General features: G+C 41.8%; 2 protein-coding genes across 4 annotated transcripts; one reads left to right on the top strand and one right to left on the bottom strand.

Moving 5' to 3' along the window:
- Positions 1-1,504: 1,504 nt before the first annotated feature.
- LOC121706106 (potassium voltage-gated channel subfamily A member 7) lies at positions 1,505-8,519 on the bottom strand. Of its 3 annotated transcripts, none has more exons than XM_042087584.1 (3): positions 8,169-8,519; positions 6,488-7,235; positions 1,505-3,521 (listed from the first exon to the last, which is right to left on the bottom strand). In XM_042087584.1, the coding sequence occupies exons 2-3, from the start codon at positions 7,199-7,201 to the stop codon at positions 2,586-2,588; spliced, it is 1,650 nt and encodes a 549-aa protein (XP_041943518.1). In that variant the 5' UTR covers positions 7,202-7,235; positions 8,169-8,519; the 3' UTR covers positions 1,505-2,585. The 3 variants fall into 3 exon arrangements, with proteins under 3 accessions (XP_041943518.1, XP_041943520.1, XP_041943519.1); XM_042087586.1 differs by having other exon boundaries at positions 8,253-8,519; XM_042087585.1 differs by lacking the exon at positions 8,169-8,519 and adding an exon at positions 7,904-8,029.
- A 2,481-nt stretch (positions 8,520-11,000) lies between these two features.
- hsd17b14 (hydroxysteroid (17-beta) dehydrogenase 14) lies at positions 11,001-15,814 on the top strand. Its single transcript, XM_042087589.1, has 9 exons — positions 11,001-11,296; positions 11,389-11,430; positions 12,242-12,342; positions 12,723-12,789; positions 13,217-13,308; positions 13,827-13,931; positions 14,121-14,188; positions 14,833-14,929; positions 15,227-15,814. Exons 1-9 carry the CDS (start codon positions 11,206-11,208, stop codon positions 15,374-15,376), a joined length of 813 nt encoding a protein of 270 aa, XP_041943523.1. The 5' UTR covers positions 11,001-11,205; the 3' UTR covers positions 15,377-15,814.
- Positions 15,815-17,155: the final 1,341 nt, after the last annotated feature.

Genomic DNA, 17,155 nt, shown 5'->3' with positions numbered 1-17,155 from the left:
GCCTGCGCTCCCGCACTACCAGACTCACCAACAGCTTCATACACCAAGCCGTAAGGATGCTGAACTCTCTCCCTCCTCTCCCCCCTCCACCCTCAGCTACATAACATCCTGGACATTGGACCCAAAATGGCCGCCTGCACTACTCCACTTGCACACTTGCACACTTGCACACTTGTACACTTTACAACTGGTGTTGTTGTCCTGAAAACACAACACTTCTGCTGCTCTTACATAACTTGCACCACTATGCCACTTTCTTCTTACTTAGGTCAAACAGAACTACCCAAGCCTTTTATTGGCCTGAATTTGCACTAGTATTTTTATTGAACTGTCTATGCACAATTTCAACCACATTTTGCTGCTCTTATTTTTTTCATTATTATATGTGCCCTCTTATTTACTTATTTACTTACTTTTTTGTTTACTTGAATGTTATGTTTGTCTGTGGACCTAAATTGGTAAAATATGTCTTGTCTTCACCGTGGGATAGTGAGAAACGTAATTTCGATCTCTTTGTATGTCTGGAACATGTGAAGAAATTGACAATAAAGCTGACTTTGACTTTGACTTTGAAAAGAAATCGACCGGAAGTACGTAGACAAGCCAAGGCCAGGCTAATTGGAAGTGTCCATGTAAACCCCCCTATTATGCTGCCAGCTAGGCGGGGCCAAAACGGATGAGAAGTCTGTATTTTATGCAAATGCTGAGTGATGTGGCATGGCACCTGCCAATCCAAGTGAAGGGCGCGTGAAACTTAATTTGAAACTTAACGCTGAAAAATAATCCAAGATGGCGGAGCTCATTGACTACAGTATTTCTATATAAAGACATAATGAAGGAGTGGACCAGGGTTGGTACATCGGTAGAAAGAAAGGGGTGAAGGCAGGCAATGTTCTGAGGGGGGAAGAACACACTCTTAGTGAGGGATTTAATGTGGGGATCAAAACTGAGTGAGGGGTAATGCTATCTTGCTATCTTGTGGGTACCTGGGCAAGAGGTGCAACACATAGAATAGGTGTCCTTGACATTATGTCAAAAACAGTTTCTTCACATTATATTCCTATTTCTAGGTCATGTTTGAATGTTTTAAAACAAACAAACAAACTACATATAGTCCCTTGAAAATGCATGCAAGTTATAAAATGCATATAGACAAGTAGCCTATGTTCTTGTTGAAACAGTCTCAGCAAAAGCTTGCTTTGCCAATTTAAATTAGAAGCAGAATAGGTTTACCCAGCATAGGACAGCTAAGTCTAGCAGCCAGCAATATTTTATTAGAAGGGTTAACAAATGTCAGATAGACATTCCATTGTAACCCTAGCTTTAAGTAGCCTAATAATGTTTTTTTACACACACGGACGGTTGCGTAATATGAGTGGGTATTGAGCAAGTGCCTTTCTAAAACATTGAACACTTCACTTAATGTTTGATGAACAATAAACCTAATGGTTTTTTGTAGCAGGTTGGAGGTCTGTTTGAAGAAATCATGTAGCCCATACATTGGTGAAGATGTTAAAGGTAATCTTTATTAAATACATTTACATAATATAGAACATAGTGTCCACACAACTATCTGCTCATTGACAGTCCACACATCATACTGCACACACATACACACACAGACACACACTCTCTCACACACACACACACACAAACACACATTTGATTCACACAAGCTCACTGAGCCATTCAATACAAATATTTAGTTTATGCAATTGTTCTCATTCTAGTACATTTACAGAATCACACTAAATACACTAATTTAAAACAGTACATTAAAATTGTCATTGGCTGGCAGTAGAACACATAATGTAATATCTCTGTAAGAATCATTCACCAGTGGGGACTTACGCACTTAAGACTTATTGGTTAGTTGGTTACCACTGCCCCCCTTATGATGATGGTTGTTTTGACAACAAACAAGTGTCTACAGATACGGATCATATACATGTGCAACATTGACCTCTGTGGCATGCCAGTGAGACAGCTATAAAAAGTCAGTTAACACCATGGGGGAAGCTGTTCCCTCACGCTTGAGACAATGTATTTCAAGATAAATATTTTATTTACATGTTTATTTTTATATTTATTTGTTATTACACTGCAGCGGTGATATTAGTGTTAGCTTATCCTGTTCTAACACTCAAACTTCTCAATTTGAACAGAATTGCAATTCATCCGCAATTTTATTTAATTTCTCTAACTTTTCCTCAAATTCATATAATATATATATAATTCATATATAATTACATAACATTTAAAGTACAAATAGTAGACAATATATAAATATTCTATGCTTTAACTTTTGTATATGACTTTTAATGTGTGATGTTGATCTGTGGAGCCTGTTAAATGTTTTCAGTAATATAAAACATTATTCTATACACACCCCTATTTGATGTGCGTAAAATGGTATTTCTAAATCAGTCATTGTGTAAGTAGTATTAGTGACAAAGTCCATTCTTTGCCTCTCTTCTACTTTCTTCTGTCATGTCTGAGATAGAATATACAAGTCTGTGTTCGCCCCAAAGTTACCACCTTTTCATTTCTATCTCTTTTCACCTCTCCTACTTTGTCGTCCCACCTCACACCTGTGTTACCAGTGGCTCACGAAGGTACACATTGCCTCCCAGGAAGTCTTCACGCTGCCCGGCGCACAGTCCCGCCAGGAGTGTTCCGTTAAGAGGCCCGCAGATGCCCCTGTTCCCCGTGCCACCGCCCCCCTCCAGGGGTGCATAGTCACTCTCCCCCTCCATGCCCTCCCTGTCCATGTACTCCTCCTCCTGGTCGTGCTCCTCGTCCTCCCAGAGGGAGGTGCTGACGTGCGTGTACTCGTTGGTGTCCTCGCACTCCATCTCGCGGTGGTAGAAGTAGCTGAAGTTGGAAACGATGACGGGCACGGGCAGCGAGATGGTGAGCACACCGGCGATGGCACACATGGATCCCACCAGCTTGCCGCCGACCGTAATCGGGTACATGTCACCGTAGCCCACCGTCGTCATGGAGACCACGGCCCACCAGAAGGCCTCAGGGATGCTGGTGAAGGAGGTGTCCGGGCTGTCCACCTCGGCGAAGTAGACGGCACTGGAGAAGAGGATGACGCCGATGAAGAGGAAGAAGATGAGCAATGCCAGCTCGCGCAGGCTGGCCTTCAGCGTCTGGCCCAGGATCTGCAGGCCCTTAGAGTGGCGTGAGAGCTTGAAGATTCGGAAGACCCTCACCAGACGGATGACACGGATGATGGCCAGGGACATGGTGGGAGGCTGGCCCTTGGTGCTCACCAGCTCAGTGCCCAGCGTCACAAAGTAGGGAATGATGGCGAAGAAGTCGATGACATTCATCACGTCCTTGAAGAAGCTCATCTTGCTGGGCGAACAGATAAAGCGCATGATGAGCTCAAAGGAGAACCAGCAGATACATAGTGTCTCCACCACGAAGAAAGGGTCGTCAAAGGGCGTGCTGTCTGAAGGCACCGTGATGGTGGTGTTGGGGATGTGAGGGTGGGGTATCGTTCTGTGTTGCTAGGTAAAGAAGAGAAGAAACACAATAGGGGAATACTGTGTGACGATAGGGAGTCATGAGCACACAGCACTTCTGTTTGTTTTTAAAGTCATAACATTTAGTCTTGTAAGACAATTAATCTAGACTAACAGCCTTTCTAACAGAGTTAGTGAGAGAGTGATTTGACTCCACGATAAGTTCACAATTAAAGAAATGGGTGTAATTACATGCAGGGGCAGAAACAAGGCAGAGAAAGTTTAAGAGTGCCGAATGGCACCAGACAAATCAAAAGGAAAAGTGAAAATAAAAGAATGGAGTGGGTAAAAAAAGTGCAAGACTGTGTGTCTTCTCCAGCACTGAGCATGTGTCATGAACACATCACTCACTACTGGGCGGCTGCGACTTTCACAACATGTATCCTATACTATCATATCTCTCTCCTGCTCTGTTTTACACTCCCTCTCCTCTCTCTCTCTCTCTATCCATTTATCTGTCTGTCTTACTACTCACTAACTTATCTCTTCACTGTATTTTGAAATCAATGTGTTAGTCTATTTTTACACTCTTGGAAGAAAAACACCACAAGCTTGGCGTAAGTTTGTGGAACAGCACACGCCTTCGAGCTGCTGGAATTTAACACTTCATTTATACCGTAAGGCAGTGTTAGGCACCCCTCTAAAGCAGCAAGGGATGACTTGAAGTCAATCGGTTGTCACAACAGCCTATTGGGTAATAATCTGAGTACCCAGAAGTTTGCATCATGCTGGGTAAAGGTGCACTGCGATGACGCATGTGGAATATGTATGTATTTGTTTAATGTATGGTACAAAACATATATGCTCTGCACCTCTGCCTGAATATCATACACCTCAGATTATTAGTTATAAATATTATGATAAGTGTGGCAGTATGTGAAGGTTGTCTGAGGGGGGCATGGGAAAGCCCTTCTACCCTTAACTGCCCTCTGACTAGTGTGCGTTTTTATACATGAGATGGAGGACATCCCTCCCTTCTATTTCTTGCCAGAGACTACACATAAGTCCTTAATGGCGTGTTCCATTAAAAGATATGATGACTGAGAAATTGTTCCGCTCTTTGAGAATATCTATGTGCCTATGATATGTGGGTGCATTTATATACTATATTAAGGATAAGGAAACATAACACATCTAATAGTACAAATGATTAGTGTGTGTGAATTATGGTATTGTGTGAGTCTAAGAGCCTAAAAAGCTTTGAGAAGCAATAACTGGCAGAAGCAATTTTGAGAGGAATTTCCTCACCCACTTACAGGTCAGGGGGTTCTGTCACATTGGTGAGGTTCACAAACTGTGACCTGCAGCTTCTTTCTCTTTATCACCCCATAAAAGAGGGCTATGTCTAATAACAAACCATGTTTAAGTCAGCATTTGTACATTGACCTCATACTGTATAATTCACAAAATTTCTCAAAAATATGTCAAATTTGTGAATATGTATTTAGTGTGCATAAATATGAGCTTGTGTATATTAGTGTGTGCACATTCACGAAAGTGTATGCACTGTGATTATATTTACTGTCTGTACCTTGGAACGTGGTGTATGTTCTATGGTGTCATGCATGCGTACTCGCAAAAATCCAGAGACATCTTGTCAGCATGAGAGGTTAATATCATTTTGTGCCAGTCATCAAATAGGTGGTCTCAAAGACTCTTTCCATGCCTCTTTCAGCCCGTGAGTCAGTGTGTTTATTAATACAGGCTGCCGTTTATGTGTTGATGTGCTCCTAGGGTTGTCCTTCCTCTATATATAGTCTGCCTTAGATCTCGAAGGTGTAACTTAAGATCATGCCCCTGCTCCATACTTCATGCCTGCCCCCCTCTCTCTTTCACTCTTTTTCTCTGTCCCTCTCTCTCTCTCTCTCTCTCTCTCACTCTCTCTCTCACTCCCTCTCTCACTTACACACACAGAGTCACACTCCCGTATCATCGCCCACCGTCCCGACTGCTGCTTCCTTGGCAAGACGCCGAGATCATCAGAAGCCAGTGCAGTTGGACCGAGATTAAGAAACAAATTTAACATGTCTGAATGCTACCCACCTCCCTGTCTTGCGCCCCCTCTCTCTCCCGCCTCTCTTCCACGTGCTCACTCTTCACCCTGCCTTCTCTCAACATCATCTTGTTCTCTCCCTTTTCCGACTGTTTCCCCCCTTTTTTACCCCAGCGGGACTCCATTTACCCCGGTGTTTTTCTTTCTTGGCCCCCAACTGATCCACCTTCTCACCCTCCTCTCCTTTCCCTGCCATTCCTTCCCTCAATCTATGTGTATCAGATTTAACGACATGGCTAAAATAATCTCAGCATTAACCTGTCTCTCACTTTCCCTCTACCCTTCTCCATCTCTGTCTCTTTCTTGTCATTTTTTTCCATTCACTCTCTTCAGGTTCCCAGCAGCGCATGCACTTTGAACCCAGGCCTGGCCCCCTGACCTCTATGTTTGTCTGTCCTCCTCACCATGTGATGTGACATGATTAGCCCCCTATGGCTCACACTTAGGGAGGAGAAGTATGTGTGTGTGAGAGATTTTCTGTGTGTGTCTTTGTGTGTGTGTGTGTGTGTGTGTATATGTGTGTGATCACTATAGCCCTTGTGTTTGTTTGTTCACTCAGTGTTAATGTGCCACATCTTGTAATTCACATTCACCAACTGTCATCAGCTATTGATAATGTGCAGTTAAGTGCTTCATTGCTTCTGCTGTCACATCAAACTTATTCTTGGTCACCCTTTGGCACTTGTCCCATGTGTTCCTCCCTCATTGTTCACTCCTGTCTGATTCCCCTTGATATCTTACCTTTCCTCACCTATATCCTCTTGGCTGCTGTCTTACTCTTGGATGAACAATGCACCCTTTCACCTCTCTTCTCTGCAGAACTTCTTTGCAGGCCCCCCCACCACCACCACCACCACCTACAAAGACACACACACACTCTCACTTCCCAGCGTCTCACCTCTCTCCGTTCCTTCTCCTGTCTGAAGTCAGGCAGTGTCTCCAGGCAGAAGATGAGGATGGACACCACGATGACCATGACGCTGATGATGGCGATGATGCGAGCACCGCTCGACGACTCCGGGTGCTCAAAGAGCATCCACAGCTTGCGCTGGACCTCGTTGTCGGGCAGCGGGCGCGGCACCTCCTTGGGGAAGCCCTCGTCCTCCTTGAAGCGTGTCACGATCTCCTCGCCCAGCTCGTAGAAGCGCAGCTCCTCCATAAAGACGTCCAGGGGCACGTTGGCAGGCCGACGGAGGCGGCCGCCTGACTGGTAGAAGTAGAGGATGGCGTCGAAACAGACGCGGCTGCGGTCCAGGAAGAGCTCATTCCGCAGCGGGTCGAAGTAACGCAGGCGTCGGCGCGGGTCGCCCAGGAGAGAGTCGGGGAACTGCGCCAGCGTGCGCAGCTGCGTCTCGTAGCGCATGCCCGACACGTTGATGGCCAGGCGCTCGGTCAGCGCCCAGCCTCCGCGCCACAGCGAGCCTGAGCGCCGGCTCTCGCGTTTGCCCTCCTTCTCTTTATCGGACAGGCTCAGCTGCTCTTCCTTCTCGCCCTTCTCGGCCTTGTTGCGCTGCTCCTTGCTTTTCTTATCACTCTCGTCCATGCTGATGAAGAGCTTCTTGCCATCCTCTCCTGTCCCCCCTTCATCGCCGTCTTGGTTATGATTGTCCATTGTCCAAGTAGTGACTCGCTATGCTGGTCTCAGTCTGAAAGAGTTTGAAACAGGAGTTGACTGAAAAATACTAAATAAATTACCAACAAATAAGTGCAGAAGTGCAAAAGGTGTATAAAAAAAAACAAGAAAAAATTGACTATACTGTCCTGTCAAAGAAAAGTTATTTCAATGTACAAAACACAATATATTAGTGGATGTATAATTATCAAGGTCAAGGTCAAATGCAATACAGTTACAATATTATTCAAGTCTCTGGTCATAAACAAAATATATTAGTAATCAGAAAAACTTATAAAAATGAGCACAACTGAATTTGAACCATATTGTTACATTAGATCTCAATCTAAAATTTACATAGCAGCCCATTTTTAAATGTAATTTAATTGTAAATGTAAAATGTAATTGTTTTTAATGTTAACATTAATGTAGTCTTAATTCTTAAAAAGATTTGACATTCCAAAATTAATGTCAGTCAGCACCCTTTCCCGCTATTAGAACCAAGTACAGGCTATAACTCAAAACTGCTGACTCCATATCACAGTGGTTACAAATTAGAAGTTTAAAATATTTAACTTTTTTATATTCAGTACCTCATCATCACAATAAACAATATTTAAAGTATCAATCTCACTCACAATCCATCATGCCAAGTTAAACTAATCAAACAAGTTATTAATATTAGTAGTAGAGCAAGCTTACACCAGCACAGGAGAGTAAGGGTTGTAAGTAGACAAGTGCATGTGTGTGTGTGTGTGTGTGTGTGTGTGTGTGTGTGTATGTGTGTGTGTGTGTGTGTGTGTGTGTGTGTGTGCCTGCGTGTGTGCGTTCTTGTGTGCTTATGTTTGTGTGTCTATGTGAGAGAGAGAATGTCTGGCTGGCTGGGTGTGCATGTGTGCGTGCATGTCTCTTTATGTGTGTGTGTGTGTGTGTGCGTGTGTGTGTCAGTTTATTTTGTCTAACTCACCCTTGCCAGATTCAGACTAATCACAGCCGGGACAGTTGCTACGCCTTGACTCCCTGCACAACACCATGTGGCATCTGCACCCACCTTACACAGTCTGGGTTTGAGTCAGTCAGTCTGTCACTCTGTGTGTGTCACTGTCTCTGTCTTCCCCTTACTGTCCATGGGGGGGCCTTCTGCTCCTCCTGCGCCTCTCTCTCTGTCTCTCTCCAATCTTTTTTCCCTCTCTGCCTCTCTTTCTCACTACTACCCCACTTTAGGATCTCTCTGTGGCTTTTTTCTAAGCCTCTCCTACTCCTCCATGGGGATTCAGGGGTGTGTTGATCTTACAGCCTGGGGCGGTCCAGTTAGGATAGTTAAACTTGTTTGTGGGTCACTGTCTTCAGTCTCTCCTCTCTCTCGCTCTCATGCTCACACAGTCCCTGTGAGAATGCTGTCATGTCGAAATTCAATCCTGACCCCATCAGCACCCCCTCAAGCCTCCTCACAACCTTCTTCGTTGCCCCCCACTCAAATGTCACTGCCTCTGCTCACAACAAGACCAACAGACCTACACACACTTACACTCGCACACACGTTGTTGAAATAATGCTCACACCTGCCATACTTTGGCAGGTGTGCGTGTGTGTCTTGTTGGAGTTGCATATAACATGTTTTCCTTCAGGAACCCAGGAGGTGTCACTGCAATTTTTTTTATATGTCGAAAGAATGTGCACTTGTGTTACTGAACTGTGAGCTCATTTTCCTAAATTGTGTGCTCATTTTGCTAAATCGTGCACTCGTTTTACTCAATTTTGTTAAACAAGCACACAATTTACTAAAATTAGTGCACAATTTAGCAAAATGAGCAAACAATTTATACCAAAATTAGTATATGAGATAATGAGGGTAGCCTACAATTGAGCTTAAAACAAGCGCACATTTTCTCGAAACAAAATCTCTCAATGAGGCCCTCCCGGGGTCCAAATCCAGTTGACAAATATCATTGTTAACTGTAACTTAAAATGTTCAGACCATTTTTAGGCCAGTCTAGACTGTTATTAAGCTATACTGTATTACAAATTATGCATGAGACTTAAGACCAAATAGTTTTTTTTTAGTGGTTGAGAAAGGGAACATTTTTATTTTTAGCCTCCAGTTACACAAGTTATATAGGCCGACTAGAGAAAATGTAAAATATATACAACCCCTTGCAAAAATTATGGAATCACCACTCTTGGAGGATGTTCATTCAGCTGTTTTATTTTTTAGGGAAAAAAAGACAAATCACAGATGTGCCTCAAAAATATTTTTCTGTAACAGATGAACATTCTGGCTTTGTTAAACATAGCTGCAAGAAAACTCAAATGACTCAATCCTGAGGAAAAAAATCCTGAGGAATTCACTCCACCTGAGGGGAAAAAATATGATACATATATATATATAAATATGAGTAATATATAAATTATCACAAATCTAAAACATCATAATCAGTACTTTGTTGCTCCTCCTCTGGCTTTTCTTACCGCTTGAATTCTCTGAGGCATAGACTTCATGTAGAACAGTATTCTTCGTCAATTAGGTTTCAACTTTGACATATTACTGTTAACTGTAACTTAACAGATCAGCTTTACAGGATGGTGTCTTTTCTTCAATTTGCATGCACCATACATTTTTAATGGGATTGAGATCCAGACTGTTTGCTGCCTTGTCATTGACATATCTTTCCTGAAGAAAGGTTTTAACATTCTTTGCTCTATGGCAAGATACATTATCATCCAGGAAAATTACTTCCTTATTACCAAAATCCTGTCGGCTGATGGATGACAAAAGAGTCAAACTGTCTTGTTTTCTTCAGTCATTTTTATATTTTTCATTTCCATTCTGTTACAGTGGGCTAAAGCAATTATGGATTGTGGATAATTGGATGAGGGTGATATTCAGAGATGAATCACAAATTTGCATAGGGCAAGGAGATTATGCTGAAACTTTTGTTTGGTGCCATTCCAATGAAAAATACAAAGATGACTGCTTGAAGAAAACAAGAAAATTTCCACAGTCACTGATGATATGGGGTTGCATGTAAATTACCAGATGAGATGACATTCATTACGTCTGCAGTAAATACACAAGTATACGTTGAAATGTGGACACTTTTGTCATTCCATTAATTGGAAGACATGTTGGTGATAATTTCATTTTCCAGGATGATGTTTTATCTTGCCATAGATAGAGCAAAGAGTGTTAAAACCATTCTTAAAAAATGACATATCAAGTCAATAGCATGGGCAGTAGCCTATAAAGTCTGAATCTGGAAATTGATGGTGGAAACTGAAGAAAATAGTGCATGACAAGGCTCCATCCTGCAAAGCTGATCTGTCAACTGCCATTCGACAAAGTTGGAATCTGATTCATCAAGAATATCTACATTTGTGATTCCATATTTTTTTCCTCAAGATTGAGTGATTCCATATTATTCCCTCCACATGATCTGAAAAATAACTTGCCTGAAATTACTAGGCTACAATTTTTGTTTTGTTTTTATTTTTGTTAACCCAGTGATTCCATATTTTTTGCCAGAGATAGGCTACCATCGCGCGGCCATCGATGCTCATGACGTAATGAGACTTTATTGAAAACGAAAGTAGGGCCTACTACAGTAACCAATCGTCAAGACGTCTGAAGTTCACCCACATTTGTTGACCAGTCCAGAATCCTGAATATCCATGTGGTTTATCTGCGGGAAACACCAGGCTACACGCATGGACCATATTTTTCAATTAAAATCAACTACATTCCCCACAACACCCTGTGGTGCGGTTTGTGGCCAATCTCATGACTATAGGGAACTTCGAGCTCGTGCACAAGTGCCAAAATCAGGTGATTCAAAAATGAAAAGCAGTGTTGTCATCCCAGGACATCGAACGATAGGCAATTGCCGTTATACTCCGAGATAATCAGGGGTCACACGCTATAGACCGTATTTTGAGCTTGGAAAGGATCTTGCTACGGACTTTTACTGTGTTCTTAGGTAACGAAAGTGTAGCATAATATTGCGAGGATGGCCACCACTGCTCTGCGTTATTGTGACAAAGTTGCCATCGTTACAGGAGGCTCAAGAGGGATTGGAAGAGGGATTGTTAAAGTTTTCGGTATGACTGCCTTTCCCACTGTTCAAGACAACGGACTCTGAATTTTGTTAAAACTGCCATTAAATACAACCCTTTACTGTATGCCTCTTCAGTGGAAAACGGAGCCAAGGTTGTTTTCTGTGCCAAGGAGGAGGGTATGTGTCATTCAGCACAAATTAACATACTTTTAGACCAGGGGTGTCAAACTCATATCAGGCACTCGGCCGGATTTGTTGGAATGAGACCTCATGGGGGCCATCATTGTCATGGTCATTTTCATTTCTCTGCATTTGTATTAGAGTGTTGTTTGATGATATAGGCTACTCCTTAACTATACCCACTCATGAGCAAACAAGTACAAATAATTGACTCGTCATATCCTGCTCTTTCTCTCTTGCAACACCCTACTTCCATGTCAGTTTTTTGGCCTCTTCCTTCCTGAGGATGATTTGTAGGTTTAATCAAAGTCCTTTTAGGCAAGTCCCTCCACTCGGCGGCCATATACCAACGTTTTATGGGCACTCATCGGGCACAGTCTTTGGGTCGAACTGCGCGTGCGCAAGGCTTCACGACACCAATCTTGCTCCAGCGGCGAGATCACAACACATGATTGGCACGATGTCTTCACAACACACCATATGATTGGCTCAATGTATTCACATGTCGACGTTTTGCCGAGGAAGGGGTGGGATATGTGTAGACAACGGCCATATTGGCGTTATCTAGCCCCATGCATTTCTATGGAGTGCTGTGTCTCCTCATTAGAAAGTCTGGTTTAATCAATTTATCACAGAAATTGCTTATTACAAATCCAGAGAGTTCAAGCCCTATGTCTTGAGGGATTCATGCCAAAAACTAAAATAAAAAATTAGATCATACTCAAACTGGAAATGAGTTGTTTTGCAGTATGCTGGGCTTATTCTAATAGGCCTAATCAAGGAAATAATTACTGTTTTCTTTCTCCAGCTGGCAGTGAAGGAAAGGCCCTGGAGGCTGAATTAATCAAGAAAGGACCTGGAACTTGCCTATTTGTATCCTGTGATATGTCAAAGGAGGATGACATTAAGGTGCTCTATCATAAAATGTTTCCTCAGTGTAGTGTAAAAGATTGTCTAAATTTAAACAAAGTTAATCTGACTAGACCTCTATTTTGTCATCATATTGTGGTGACCAATGAACTGAGTCAATGAGGAGACCCAAGGTCTATCTAGGACAAAGGAGCAGGACGGAGCACACAAAGCTTTTCAGTGATTTTTATTAGTGCAAACCAACTAAACCGGTTTTGTTGGCAATAAGTAACATACTATTTCTTTGGTCAGTAAATAGTAGCACGTGACACAACGTACCGTAGGCTACTTTTGATCAGAGGACAATTTGATTATTTCAGGTCCCATGCACTGATAGCTTTCTTTTTTTGCTACTGATTTCTCAAACTCTTCTCTTGCAGCATTTGATTGCAGAAACTGTTAAACACTTTGGGCAGATAGACTGTTTGGTGAACAATGCAGGATGGCGTGAGTAGCTTCCTGTTAGTTGCTGTCTCCATCTAGTGTTTGACTTGGCGAACTGGTTACTGTGCACACATCAAACAGGAACCTCCTCTTTATACTAGTTTACACATTAAATAATGCCACATCTATCATTTTATGGATTCTTCCTCAACATTATTGTACCTCGGACATTATGCTGGTTTAACTATTTTAAGTATTAAGTATTTTAAGGTTCCATCTGAAGCCTTGGGTCCAAGTTATTCATTTCCTATATAAGATGGTTTCCTTGTTTATGCTCTCAAAGCAGAAACTGAGCACAAACAGACATACTTGATAAGCCTATTAGTTCTAACCACCTAACATCCTAATTGTACCCATTGCTATGTATGTCTAGTTACTGTCCTCTCATTTCTCTCCATCTCTTACTCTAATCTCTTTTTGTCTTCCCCAGACCCTCCACACAAGCCCACAGATGACACCACAGCAGATGAGTTCAGAGACCTTCTCAACTTAAATCTCATTGGTTACTTCCTGGCTTCCAAGGTAAACAATCAACCCACACTCTCCATATTGGTATAACTATTTCTTCTATTTCTACTCTGAGAAAACTATACATTGAGCATGAATTATACCTCAGTGTAGAGGATGCATTTAACAAGTACTTAACAGACAAAAAGCTAGTGTTGTGAGTGTGCTAGTGAGCTAGTTTTTGGGAAGTAAAACCTTGGTTGCTTGTTGGATGGGGATAGCTAAATTGTCATGAAGCAGTTAATTTTAACATTTATCAGAGTTGTCATCCTGTAATGCTTCCAGTCTAGTTGTCCATATGAAACATGAAAACTTGATAACTATAATTTATGTAATTACCTTGATATGGAAAGGACAACGCATTGGTACAATAAATGACAGTAAAACAGTTTCCCCATTTGGGTTAACCTTGTTGAATGTTGCTAGATTGGTCTGAATACTTGAAGTGTTTCGGTAAAGCTTCAAAAATGGTCGTGTCTGGGCTTGTGTGAGACCATGCTATTTGGCAGCAATAGTAACACTTTGCTCTGCAGTATGCTCTGCCCTTCCTACGACAAAGGCAAGGCAACATCATAAACGTGGCGAGCCTAGTGGCCTCCATTGGACAGAAGCATGCGGTACCTTATGTAGCCACCAAGGTGAGTTCATCTGTAGTGTATAGGACCAGACATTCCTGACCTGTAGCTTTTGTGTGACCTGACTTATCTCATCCACCAGGGGGCAGTCTTATATAAGTATATAGTATATACTTATACTTATATATGTTGCTTCCAGAAATTCCTGACCTTCTGTAGCTTTAGTGTGACCTGACTTAACTCATTCACCAGGGGGCAGTCTTAGCCATGACTAAAGCCATGGCTGTTGATGAGAGCCGCTACCATGTCCGAGTCAACTGGTAAATATAACATCCATCTGTTACAAGGATACAAGGAAGTTTATTGTCACATGCATATAGTTACTGGAAGTAAGAAATGCAGTGAAATTATGTCTGGTGTCAGCCTATTTGTGCATTAATTGGGGGGGGGGGGGGGGGGGGTAAAGAGTGCAGTAGAAGAGGGGTTTAGTATATTAAGTGGCAAGGGCTGCATAAAAAAGGTGGGGGAGGATTGGGATTGGGTGGGGGGCACCAACAAGGAGCACCCAAGACTTGTCTTTGGCCAGTCCTTGTGTTTGTCTCCCTCTTTGTCTCCCTCTTTCCATCATTTGTCTCCCTCCCCAATGTGCAGACCACAGCACACATACAAATATCAACTTATTTACTTACTGTACGGTAATTTTGATCCGTTTATAAAAGTTGCAAAATAAGTAGTCCTAAAACCGCAACATTGGCCAGTCTTTCTCTCTCTCTTTCTTTCTTTCTTTCTTTCTTTCTTTCTTTCTCTTTCTATCTATCTTTCTCTGTCTCTCTCTCTCTCTCTTTCTCTCTCTCTCTCTCTCTCTCTCGATCTCTTTCTCTCTATGTTTCTATTTACTAACTCATTATCTCTTCGCCTGCTCTCCCCATTATTCTTCCTTGACATTTGTTTATTTTTTCTATAGCATCTCTCCTGGTAACGTGATGACTCCTTTGTGGGGGGAGCTTGCTGCCAAGACAGAGGATGCAGCGCGTACTATTAAAGAAGGAGAGAATGCACAGGTAAGACAAGAATCAAACTAAATAGCCATCCACAACAGGAAAACATTTTCCTTGCCCCTGAAACACTGAAAACAATTGGCATTACCTTAGTGACGATGTCACCGTTAACAAATGAAGTAAAAGATCTATCATTTAAACTCTCCCTGGTTTCACAGACATGATTGTTGCCAGACATAGAAATGACCAAACGACATGGTTTTGACCTTGATAATAATAGCTTTATATCCTCAGGAGTCCCACTGTTTCCATGGATTTTTGGCCTTATTCATTTTTGTGTTGCCTTGTAATCACTAACAGCTCTTGGGTCGGATGGGGACAGAGGCTGAGAGTGGACTGGCTGCCCTGTTCTTGGCTGCAGATGCTACTTTCTGCACGGGGATCGACTTGCCTCTCAGTGGGGGGGCTGAGCTTAACTATGGCTTCAAGAGTCAGCTGGCCCACCCATAAGTGGCTATATACAGCTCTTCACCCAAAACCTGCAGCCTCTGCTTCAGGTCACAGTTAATATGGTCTTTACTGACATGTTGACTGTTTTATTTAGTTTTATTTACACTCAGGGAATAAGAAGTGTAAGTGATGACACAGCCCGTATGCCTGCTTAAGCACACTGTGATTGCCATGTCATGATTCCACTGTGATTCTATTCTTGTCTGGATGTAGAATGGGAGGGAAATGGTTAACTGATGATCATTACAGCTTATATTGTACACAATTAATATCTAACAATTAATTCCTTTTAATGTTGTCTACTATCAATTTTTAAATCTTGTTTTAATACTTGTTACATTTAATTCTAGTTGGAATTATGCACTATGCACTCATAGTCTGTTGTATTAATTATATTAATAAAAAAGGCACAGGTCTGCTGTGTTCCCTGGATGTTCATTTCGTCATGAGAATTTGAAATGTTTGTAAGATGCAGCAAGTTAGCATTTTCTCTGCATCTTCTCTGCATCGCTGTTAGCCTAGTTAGACCAATTCTCATATCTCAGTTCAGATGCCAATTGGTCCTGGGAATCACTTCCAGCTGCCAATAAAGTATATTTTTGGCTGAAGTAGCTAGCCTAGCATCAGCCATTGAAATGAATAGGGGTGGTACTTCCTCCCTTTCTGCAGTAATATATCATACCGCCATGAACCATCCCAAAGATTCTATAGTTATAGTTTAGTACTTTATCAACCATCTCTGACCATACTTTTCTGTCTGTCATATAAAGCCCGCTCAATGGCGGATTTAAGCAGTTGTGATTGGTTCCTGGGTTTGTGGTCATTCAGAGCCACACCAGACTTGCTTGCATAGTCATCTGGGTAAGTTACATCACTATGACATTTTTATCTTACCTTAAGCATAGATGCCACCACTGGTGTTTGCTCAGTAATGGTCACAGCATTTACAAAACAATATTCACAGATTCCTGTGACGCTCTACCTCATAAAGAGTAAGCTTTTGTCCTCAAGTGAACTGCCAGATGCCTGACAGAGTTATTGTATCCAGATGTCAGTGTGGATGCTCTCCAAGGTACTAGGCACAAATTTAACCCTGTGGAAGCCAGACCTAAATGAAATGAGTGTGGGGCTGAAATTCCTTACTCTTAATTAATATTAATATATTTATTATATTAATTACATTTATCCTAGGCTACTATCATAAACGATATGTCTACTACTACAGTCAAACAGAAAGTAGGCCAATTTATTTTAAAATGGTAGGCTATATTGTTCAGAGTGACTTATAAAGTCGTGGCAATATATATATTTTTAATATTTTTTTTTCTATCAACCAATCAAAAAATCATATAGCAACAACTCCCCACCCTGCATCCAATAGGAGTGAGGTGTATTATTTTTTTATGAACTTGTTTAACCTCCGTTTGTTTGGCCTTAACCCAGACTCCCCGCTCATCCAATCACATTTTGGACAATGGTCACGCCTACCACAAGGGTTTCTTTTTAACCCGTTATGACCTGTTTCATTATTAGTGCTTGTGTTTAAATAACGCTAACAATCGAGAATCAAGCCTTGGTCAAAGAGAGTTCATTTAACGAATACTATAAATTAAGCCTAGCCTATGTCAAGTCCTCCATTGTATAGCCATTTCCCTCAAAATATCATTGAGGGTTACATCAGGATTATCAAACATAGGAAAATAAATACAAATTTGAGTACAGGGGTATGAAGGGGGTTATTATATTTATTTATTTAATCAGACGTGAAAATTAAGCTAA

Source organism: Alosa sapidissima, chromosome 3 (assembly GCF_018492685.1).
Source record: "Alosa sapidissima isolate fAloSap1 chromosome 3, fAloSap1.pri, whole genome shotgun sequence".
Classification (NCBI taxonomy): Eukaryota; Metazoa; Chordata; class Actinopteri; order Clupeiformes; family Clupeidae; genus Alosa; species Alosa sapidissima.
This window is presented reverse-complemented; position numbering and strand designations above follow the sequence as displayed.

What these genes read in the sequence shown, in the direction of transcription:
- LOC121706106 (XM_042087584.1), bottom strand. Translation starts at nt 7,201, where the DNA reads ATGGACAATCATAACCAAGACGGCGATGAAGGGGGGACAGGAGAGGAT. An exon ending in AGGAGAAGGAACGGAGAGAG is followed by an intron (nt 3,522 to 6,487) that starts GTGAGACGCTGG and finishes TTCTTTACCTAG; the next exon opens with CAACACAGAACGATACCCCA.
- hsd17b14 (XM_042087589.1), top strand. Translation starts at nt 11,206, where the DNA reads ATGGCCACCACTGCTCTGCGTTATTGTGACAAAGTTGCCATCGTTACA. An exon ending in AGGGATTGTTAAAGTTTTCG is followed by an intron (nt 11,297 to 11,388) that starts GTATGACTGCCT and finishes ATGCCTCTTCAG; the next exon opens with TGGAAAACGGAGCCAAGGTT. An exon ending in GTTACTTCCTGGCTTCCAAG is followed by an intron (nt 13,309 to 13,826) that starts GTAAACAATCAA and finishes TTTGCTCTGCAG; the next exon opens with TATGCTCTGCCCTTCCTACG.